Source organism: Labrus mixtus, chromosome 3 (assembly GCF_963584025.1).
Source record: "Labrus mixtus chromosome 3, fLabMix1.1, whole genome shotgun sequence".
Classification (NCBI taxonomy): Eukaryota; Metazoa; Chordata; class Actinopteri; order Labriformes; family Labridae; genus Labrus; species Labrus mixtus.
The window spans coordinates 2,132,501-2,143,406 of NC_083614.1; the positions used below are offsets into that span (position 1 = coordinate 2,132,501).

The 10,906-nt window shown below is 41.7% G+C and overlaps 1 protein-coding gene across 1 annotated transcript; it reads left to right on the forward strand.

Annotated features, from left to right (window-relative positions):
- The first annotated feature begins 5,647 nt into the window (after window positions 1-5,647).
- LOC132955493 (tripartite motif-containing protein 16-like protein) lies at window positions 5,648-8,306 on the forward strand. The gene is made up of 2 exons (XM_061028355.1): window positions 5,648-6,042; window positions 6,253-8,306. The coding sequence occupies exons 1-2, from the start codon at window positions 5,706-5,708 to the stop codon at window positions 7,371-7,373; spliced, it is 1,458 nt and encodes a 485-aa protein (XP_060884338.1). The 5' UTR covers window positions 5,648-5,705; the 3' UTR covers window positions 7,374-8,306.
- Window positions 8,307-10,906: the final 2,600 nt, after the last annotated feature.

Here is a 10,906-nt window from a genome sequence, read left to right on the forward strand (position 1 = left end):
AGGTCCATGAGTGTATTAATCTGTACCAAGCATTCTGCTGTTAAACAGTCCATGAAGATATGAATTGTGTGAATGTTGTAGAAGCCTTGCTTCTTTTGCAAACAGTCCATCAATGTATGAAATGTGTATGTATGGAAGCACTTGGCTTTTCAAAAAGTCCATAAGTGTTATGTAATGTGTATGAAAAAAGTCTTAGCTGTTATCATTTAATGTCCAGGTGCAACAACTGTGTGATAGTTAAAGGGTTGTACTGGGATCATCCACGCACCTGCTGCTTGCATTGCTCCATGGGACACTGGTGGGTACCAAAACATGGCATTACCTGGGGGCCCAGCGCTGTAACAAACTGGATGGCCCAGCCGATCGTATGTGAAGACTTTTGGAGCTCTTCTCTATCTGACTGGTCGCTGGTGTCCTTGCTCTGTTTCACTGTTGTTATCTGCTGGAGCAGGTGACATCGGTGCAGGCACTCTTTCTTCCAGGACAGATTCGTCGCGTGTTTCCTCATTACCTGATGTCTCCTCTTGCTCCATGACCTCATTGTTTTGTGATGTCTCTTCTTCAGTTAGTGTGTCATCTCTGAGATCAGTCCCTTGCTGCATGGGTATGTCTTGTAGCTGATGATCAACAAGCTCTGTGGTTATCCTGAGTTCCCTGTTAGCATCCTCCCTATCTGTATTTACCTGTGGCTGAGTTACGAGAAGTGGCTGCTCCTGGGGCATGTAATAGTAACCATCATCGTCATCATCATCGCTGTCATCATCATCGTGTTGTTGTTCCTCTCTGATTCTTTTGCTGTGAGTGTTTGATTTTGTCTTTGATTGAGCTGGTTTCAGTTGGATCTCAAGCGGTAAGTGGTCACATGGCAACAGGAGATTACGGTGCAGAATTCTGCTTCCTCTACCTTTTCCTTGCTCTGGCAGTACTTCATATATAGGCATATATTTTCCCACCTGACGAATGACCTTATGAATGCAATCTTCCCAGTGGTTCCGAAGTTTTCCTGTTCCGCCTCTGGGTGTCATATTTCTTACCAGAACACGGTCTCCTTCATGTAACACTGAACTTCTCACCTTGTTGTCATGGATTCGTTTGCTTCTCTCAGCACATTTCTTTGCATTTTCAGATGTGATCTTATATGCCTCTTGCATCTGTTGTTTCCATTTTCTCATATATTCTTGGTGATCAGGAGTACCTGTCTCAGGAGTCAAGCCGAACAGCAAATCAACAGGCAGTCTTGGTGACCTCCCGAACAGGAGATAGAAAGGAGAAAATCCCGTGACTTCACATCGAGTGCTGTTGTAAGAGTAAATCAGTTTTGGCAGTGACTCTTTCCAATTTGACTTCTGCCTCTCAGTGAGTGTCTTCAACATTTGCAGTAGCGTCCTGTTCACCCTCTCGACTTGACCGTTATCCTCAGGCCGGTAAGGTGTCGTTCTTGAGCCCATTACACCACAGTTTTTCTTGAGCTGTGCCATCAACTGATTTTCAAATTCACCTCCCTGGTCGTGGTGAATCCTCAGAGGTAAACCAAACTTCAGTGCGTAATCATTGAAAATCTTGTCAGCAACTGTTTTAGCAGATTTTGATGTTGTGGCATAAGCTTGTGCGAATATTGTGTAATGGTTGACTATCACCAATATATATTCATATCCACCTGTACACTTATCCAAATGCAGAAAGTCAATGGATACTAACTCAAATGGCTGAGTTCGTGACGATGGATGTGAGAGGAGCTCTTGTTTCTCTGACGGGTTTCTTCTGTTTGAGGCAGGAGCAGCTACGTAACACATAATGCTCTATGTCTCTCTGCATGTGTGGCCAGAAGAAACGATCTCGAACAAGTGACGTTGTGCGTTCCACACCTTGATGTCCCATTTCGTTGTGTAGTTGTCTCAATACAGTGTTTTTGAACTTTTCTGGCAACACAAGTTGTTTTCTGATTGCAGTGTTTCAATGAAATATTCCATCTTCACCTATGCTGAGTTGTGGTCCCACAGGTCTCTTATCTGTTTGCAGCAAATGACAGGGCCAATATTTTGATCCTCTCTTTGAGCTTGACATATTGTTTCTCTTGAAAAAGATGTAGATGTCTCATCATTCACTAATGAACACTCTACAGCCATTACTGAACATGTTGTTTTGAAATCTGTGGTTTCAACTGCTTGTACTGTAGCCTGTACCGAAGGAGACTAACCCTAACCCTAAAGACATTTCTTCTGTACATTTCTGCATCATTTCCTCGATGTTGATCGGCATCCTTGAAAGTCCACCAGCATCGCAATTTTCTCTGCCTGGTCGGTATCTGATTGTTAGGTGAAAGTTGGCTAGTTCAGCAACCCACCTATATCCAGTGACATTCAGCTTGGCTGTAGACAACACATACGTTAATGGATTGTTGTCCGTATATACAGTGCAAAATGAGCTAATCAGGTAGTCCCGAAACCTTTCTGTCACCGCCCACTTCAAAGCGAGGAATTCCAGCTTCCCCTGAATGGAGGTGATAATTTTTCTCAGCTTTGGTCAGGGTGCGGGATGCATAAGCTATAACTCGTAACTTCCCCTCCTGTTCTTGATATAACACAGCACCTAAACCTTGATTAGAAGCATCTGTGTGAAGGATGAATGATTTGTTGTGTAATGGAAAAATTCAGTTTACTGTCAAGGACACATTTTACTTACAGCTCGCTTGAGAAATGCTACAATAAGTTAATACGTAATATTCTTGTTTTATCTTTACCCGAGGATGAAGGTTTCTCACAAATAGCTAAATATCAAAGATACTCAGACTTGAAGTTTCCTTGACATTAATGTTGTGCGACGTGTTGAAATGTATGACAAAATGTATTTGATATTTGATTGCGCCTGTATCTGCAATCCTTATATAGTCATGAAGGTTTTTCTGTGAAGCATGTGTATATAAACCCAAGCATATTGTGATTACTTCGAGCTTTCCTTCTGACTGTATTGACACTCTGAAGCTTTGTTCCTTCTACTTGCAAAAAGAATTAAACTAAACAAAGACATTGATTGACTCATGATCCTTTCTTTTGTATTGTTAACAAGAAATTTCCAGCACAGTTGAAATCTGGAAATCCAAGTATTGGTGGTTCAACAAGACAGTCAATCAGTTTTTCTAGTATCTGTTGATGTTTGTCAGTCCATGTGATTGGTTTGTGTGAAGGGACTCCCCTGTGTTTACCTTTCATTCTCCTCGTCCTTGAGTTGTTTTCCTTCTGTTCTTTGGTTTCAGAACCCCCTTCCAGCAAGGCATACAGAGGTCTGGCTATGCGGGAGAAGTCTCTTATATACTGTCGATTGTAGCTCAGTAGTCCCATGACAGCTCTCAGCTCTCCCATAGTCTTTGGTTTCTTCTCCTTTAAAGCTCTGGCAGCAAGCGTATCAGCAGGGTCCATTTTGCTGCCCTCTGCAGATACAATACGTCCTAAATAGCGAAGCTCACGCTTGAAGACTTCACACTTACTTGGCTTCAACTTTATCCCATGCTGACGTAGTCGCTGTAACACTGTTCTCACGTCCTCAACATGGTCCCCAATGATTTGCTAAAGACAAGCGTGTCATCCAGGTATGGTATGCAGATCTCATCACGCAGCCCTTCCAAACATTCTTCCATACATCGCTGGAAGGCAGCTGGGGCATTCATCAAACCGAAGGGTATTCGAATCCATTCATAAAGACCCCAAGGTGTCACAAAAGCCATCATAGGTCTGCTTTCTTTAGCCATGAAGCCCTGATGGTAAGCTTTACCTTGATCTAAGAGAGAGAACTAGGAATTTCCACCGAGGCCATCCATGATGTCTTGCACTCTGGGAATCGGCTCAATACACAGCCGCAGAGTTCCATCTTTTTTTCGTACACAAACAACTGGTGATGCATACGGTGAGTTTGACTTCTCCACCCAGCCTTGTGCGATGAGGTCATGCAAGTAATCTTTCATCCCTCTGTAAAGTGGCTTAGGTACAGAGAGGTATGTTTTTGCGACAGGCTCAGTGTCTTTCAGAGATATGCTGAGTTGCAGTTTCTCTATGCAGCCGATATCATTATCTGTTTTTGAGAATGAAGCCGACTCCTCTCTTAACATCTGGTGAGCTATCTCCTTCTCTGGTTCGCTGAGGTGGCTCAGATTCACAGGTGGGTCCCATAAATTGTCTTTACTGTGTTTCTTTTCAACTCTGATGTGATTCATAGTTGCTGGAGGTGGAGGGCGGCAACCCACTAGCATGGAAGCTGGATAAACTGCCTGAATCTGCTGCACAGTCCCAATCACAGTCCTTCCTGCCAGCACTATGTCATGGTCTGTAGGATTCTGTACACTAACAGTAATAGATGGTTTATTACCTTTTTCCACTTTTACAAGAGTGACACAGAATTGAAGTCCCTCAGCCCAGTGCGGGTTCACATCTGGCTCAAAGATAAGTGATATGTCCCTCTGGAAGGTCAGAGAGTCTCTTCAAAGTATTTATTCAAATCACAGGACAAACACATTATTTAGAGCTGTTTTATAAAAAAGAGCTGATACTGATACTAGAATAAACTTTATAGGATGAATCCATTCAAAACAGTTCAATCTGTGCTGAGAGCAGACCATGACGTCTGTTTCAGGACACACTGGCTTCTCATTGGCCCTTACATGTCAGCTGATCACAGATACAGCCTCTGATTGGTTGACCGGGCAAACCAAGATGAGGATTGGATCTGGGGTGGTGACTGAATATACTCTGATCTTCTCAGTGAAAATCACCTGAAGGTTGCACAAACGCAGTTTATCAGCGAGCTGACCAGTTGCTTCATTGTTTCATTTTTATAAACACAGCCCCGTTATGTTGTGTATGACAGCATCAACCTCAGAGGGCTGGAGATGATTTGAAGTGAAGTGAACCTTCATCATCAAATATTTCAGTGTTTTGATGAAATATTAGGTATTTAGTTTGATCTCTTTTGATTACCTATGTGAACTTCAGGTAGATACATAATTAAATGAAGTACATTTTTAGAGATTTCATTTTGATAACTTAATTCTCAGTCAACTGTTTTTGAGCATTAAAATAAATTTGAGCAGAATTCAGAAAGAATTTGACAAATATGAAGTTATCAGAAAAAAGAGAGAGGTCCGCACACTGTTCAGCTGCCAATGAGCAATAATTTAAGGGCAAGGATCCAAACGCTGCCCTTAATAAAGTTGCAGATTAGGAGCTGAACAGAGTGAAGACCTCTCTTTTGTCTGCAGGTCATTCATTTTTTTGTCCTGCACCTGTATGCATTTTGCTTGGATGTGTGCACAGTAGTTTGTTTTTTTTCTAAATATGAAGTCATCACCAAAGACCTGAAGAGTCAAGAAGTATTTAACAACTTAAAGCTTCAAATATTTCAGATGGGGGACAGGATTTAACGGAGGCTTCATTGTGAATGAGGAAACAAAGTTAAAAATGAACAGTGCTGCTCCTCGTCCTGGAATAAACCAGCTTGATAACCCCTCCCTCTCCTGCCTGCTCTCAAACACAGCCAGCTCCACTCTGACCCAGTATTTCCTGGTTCCCTCCCCTTCAGATCTACAGTTTGCAGATGGGTGTGACCGACACCAGCTGACATTCACAGCACAGACACATGTTGTGTAGATCAGTGGTGAAAGTTGTTTTCAGTTATGAGGAAGTGAAACTCAGACAGTTGAGTCACTGAGAGGAGAAATGGCACAGAAAGGAGTTCAGCTGGACCGGGAAACCTTCTCTTGTTCGATCTGTCTGGATCTCCTGAAGGATCCGGTGGCTGTTCCCTGTGGACACAGTTACTGCATGAAGTGTATTAAAAGCCACTGGGATACAGAGGAGGAGAAGAAAATCTACAGCTGCCCTCAGTGCAGACAGGTCTTCCCAGCAAGGCCTGTCCTGGTGAAGAACACCATGTTAGCAGTTTTAGTGGAGGAGCTGAAGAAGACTGGACTCCAAGCTGCTCCTGCTGATCATTGCTATGCTGGATCTGAAGATGTGGCCTGTGATGTCTGCACCGGGAGGAAACTGAAAGCCTGTAAGTCCTGTCTCTTCTGTTTGATCTCATTTTGTGAGAAACACCTCCAGCCTCATTATGAAATACCTGCCTATACAAAACACAAGCTGGTGGAGCCCTCCAAGAAGCTCCAGGAGAACATCTGCTCTCATCATGATGAGGTGATGAAAGTATTTTGTCATACTGATCAGCAGTCTATCTGTCTCCTTTGTATAATGGACCAACATAAAGGTCACGACACAGTCCCAGCTGCAGCAGAAAGGAGCCAGAAGCAGAGAGAGCTGGAGGTGAGTCGACAAAACATCCAGCAGAGAATCCAGGACAGAGAGAAAGATGTGAAGCTGCTCCAACAGGAGGTGGAGGCTATCAATGGCTCCGCTGATAAAACAGTGGGGAACAGTGAGAAGATCTTCACTGAGCTGATCCGTCTCATGGAGAAAAGACGCTCTGATGTGAAGCAGCAGGTCAAATCCCAGCAGCAAACTGAAGTGAGTCGAGTCAGAGAGCTTCAGGAGAAGCTGGAGCAGGAGATCACTGAGCTGAAGAGGAGAGACGCTGAGATGAAGAAGCTGTCACACACACAGGACCACAACCAGTTTCTACACGACTACCCCTCACTGTCACCACTCAGTGAATCTACACACTCATCCAGTATCAAGATCCGTCCTCTGAGGTACTTTGAGGACGTGACAGCGGCTGTGTCAGAAGTCAGAGATAAACTACAGGACGTCCTGAGAGAGAAATGGACAAACATCTCACAGACAGTGACTGAAGTGGATATTTTACTGTCTGGACCAGAGAACATGACCAGAGCTGAGTTCTTAAAATATTCATGTAACATCACACTGGATCCAAACACAGCAAACACACATCTGTTATTATCTGATGGAAACAGAAAAGTAACAAACATGGGTCAACAACAATCTTATTCTAGTCACCCAGACAGATTCACTAGTTACTGTCAGGTCCTGAGTAAAGAGAGTCTGACTGGACGTTGTTACTGGGAGGTGGAGAGGAGAGGAGGAGAAGTTGATGTTGCAGTCTCATACAAGAATATCAGCAGAGCAGGGAGCTCATATGAATGTGTGTTTGGACGTAATGATAAATCTTGGGTGTTAGATTGTTCCAACAATGGTTATAACTTTTGGTACAACAAAGTCAACACTCCTGTCTCAGGTCCTCAGTCCTCCAGAGTAGGAGTGTACCTGGATCACAGAGCAGGTATTCTGTCCTTCTACAACATCTCTGAAACCATGACTCTCCTCCACATAGTCCAGACCACATTCACTCAGCCTCTACATGCTGGACTTTGGATTTATACTGGATCTGCTGAGTTGTGTAAACTGAAATAGACAGAAGTCATTTAAAGGAACAGTGGGTTAAACTTTCATCCTTCAACTTGATCATTATTCAGTTTGTTGCTGAGAGCTGATTGTGGTTACATTGTTCACTTGTCAATCAAACTTTATGGGCGGTACTTTGACATCTTCTCACTTGTGTTTGAGTCTCTTTAAATAACTCTCTTTAGCTGTTTATGATTAGTCACAGAGGCTTTACTGCTCATGAGGATTTGTGTTCAGCTGAACTGACGTTTTCTCTGCATGAACATTTCAACTTTTCTTCACTTTAAATGTGTTTACAATTAGTACTGATTGTTTTTGTTCTAATTAAATGGTCTTAAGAGAGAAAGCACCAGGCCTTTTCTTTAATGTAGATATTATGTTTTCACCACTTTGTACATTTTATTTCGAAAAATCTCAAATGAAATATATACTAGTTCTTTTTGCAGAATTAATTTTGTTGTTTAAACTTAAATTTATTAAAATGTACTCTAAAGAATGAAATCAATGAGATCATTATTTTATTTTTCATAGATGAGATTCTGATCAAACTGATTGTGTGGATGAAGTGACTGTTCATGAAATCATTAAAAACAGACAAATTAGCCCCTATCTTGATTGATCTCCATGACCTGTATAAAGTCAGGTCACTGAAAAAAGCCTGTCTTATTATTGTTGATTCATCCCATCCCTTGAACTGTGAGTTCATGTTGCTGCCATCAGGGCGCAGATACAAGCTGCCATTTTGCAGAACAAACAGATTTAAAAAATCCTTCATGCCTGCTGCGATCAGTCTGGTCAACGACCACATGTAATTGTGATTTTTTTTTTGTCTTTTTGTTGTTTGGTATTGTTTTTATTTATTGTTTGTTGGCTGTGCCTCTTTTACTGCTGGCTGTACATCAAATTGCCCCTCGGGGATAATAAAGATACCTTGAACCTTGATATGTTTAATTAATCATTTGAATCTCTTTCATTGCCCCAGACACTTAGCCAAGCCTCAATCTCCCTTATATTGAAAAATAATAAAGACCCTCTGTCCATAACGCCCCATAAGTCTTCTAAACGTGGACTCTAAATTACAATCCAAACATTTAGCCTTACGCCTTGACTCAATACTTCCATCCATAATTTCCCCCGATCAAAAGGCTTTCATTCCTTTTTTTTTTTAAACTTCTCTTTATTGGGGTTTTTTCTTTTTTCAAATACAGATTAAAAAAACAATCTGAGACATGTTTATTCATACCTCAAACCAACACAAAAAACTCAATGATAATATTTTTTTAATAATGATTTATACATCGATAATGTATTTGCATCTTTTCAACAACTCCAGGAGCTGTTTTCTATTCATAAGAGTTACTTTTTCCGATACCTACAAGCTCGTAGTTTTGCTCGCAATACATATGCCCAATTTCCAAATCTGCCTGCCGATACAACCCTAGATACTTTCTTTATTCAAGTCCCAATCATGAGAAGAGGTATGATTTCACATATTTATAGTCAAATTCAAACCCTATCCTCAACCTCTTTGAATATTGTGAAGGCTCTCTGGGAGGAGGAACTGGGGGAGGGCATTTCAGACGAGCTCTGGGGGAAATTCTTAAACGGGTTCATACCTCATCTATCTGTGCCAGGCATGACTTAATCCAATGTAAAGTGGTTCACCGCACTCACTGGACTAAGGTTAGACTCTCCAAGGTCTATGACACAGTTGAGTCCTGTGAAAAATGTCACCAGACGCCTGCAAACCATGTCCACAAGTTCTGGTCCTGCAAGTCTTTGAATAATTATTGGACTGCAATTTTTAAAACTCTATCGGAGGTAACTGGGACATTTCTACAACCTAATGCTATGACTGCCTTGTTTGGTGTCTCTCAGGTGCCCTTACCTAAACCGCAATCAGATATAATCGCCTTTGTTACTTTATTGGCTCGACGCCTCATTCTAATGAGGTGGAAATCAACAACACCCCCTTCCCACACTCTCTGGGTAAAAGAGATTTTCAATAACTTAAAACTTGAAAGAATTCGATATACATTGAAAGGATCCTCTCGTAAATTCAGAGAGGTGTGGGGCCCCTTCCTTGTTTATGCAGAAAAGATTACTGTCCCACTTGTTCCTGAATAAGATCCTGCTCTGTCCTGCTGCTAGCCTGTTTGTCAATAAAGCCTTGTAATTATTGTATTGATGCATGTATTTATTTATTGTTTCCTCTTTTGTCTTTCCTGTTCTACTCTGTTTTAAGGACTGACATTGTTATGCACACTAACAGCCGTGATCCATAGTATGACCAGGCTGACCACCCTGTTCAAATGTTGTTTGTTTTTGTTTGTTGATGTCACTCACAAGTACTGTGAACCTATTGCCCCTTTTCTATACAAACATTTAATAAACAAAACAGACATTTTACAAACTTTACTGATCTGATGCTTAAACAAACTCAAGTTTTACATGGTGAATACAATAACAAGAACAGGAAGTGTTTTCTTTTCATAATTTTGAAAAAAAAATGTGGACTTTTATTTCAGTATTTGACTTTATCAATGCTCTGCTCTTCCCTGTACACCAAAAGCTGCACCTCCATTCACCAGTCTGTCAGGCTCCTAAAGTTTGCAGATGACACCACCCTCATTGGACTCATCTCTGGTGGGAGGCTGACCATCTGATGTGGCGAGAACAATCTAGAACTTAACGCTCTGAAGACAGTGGAGATGGTTGTGGACTTCAGGAAAAAAGCAGCCGCCCCCATCACCATCGATGAATCCATGGTGTCTACTGTGGATACGTTCTGCTTCCTGGGGACCATCATCACCCAGGACCTCAAGTGGGAGCTGAACATCACCTCCCTCATCCAGAAAGGACAGCAGAGGATGTACTTCCTGCTGCAGCTGAAGAAGTTCAACCTGCCAAAGACCATGATGGTTCACTTCTACACTGCCATCAGAGTCCATCCTCTCCTCCATCACAGTCTGGTACGCTGCAGCCACAGCAAAGGACAAGTGCAGACTGCAGCGCATCATCCGCTCTGCTGAGGTGACTGGCTGCAACCTGCCATCTCTCCACGACCTGTACACCTCCAGGACCCTGAGGCGTTCAGGTAAGACTCTCATCCAGTATGTGAAAGCTGAAACTGTTTTTATGCGTTACATTAACGCTCACTGGACTTTTAATACTGCACCTTTTGTACAGTGTTTTTATATTTCTTATATTCTATTTTATATAAATTTGTAATTACTTCTTATATTTGATTTTATTTAAATTCTTGCAATTTGTGCTTAATTTCTTTTAACTGTTTGTGCACCAAAACACCAAGACAAATTCCTTCCTCCTATGTAAATGTACTATTCTGATTCTGAAGTTATTACGAAGGAGTATTAGGGCCCCATTAAGGGGAATTCCTTTTTTAGATTTTGGGATTAAAGGCATACATTTACGAGAATAACCTTGTTATTTTAGTCTTTAGTTATACTAATAAAAACTACTAAGGAAGTAGGTCCTTGTGTAGTCTGTAACACGGATTGACTGTGTATTAACTGACCTGC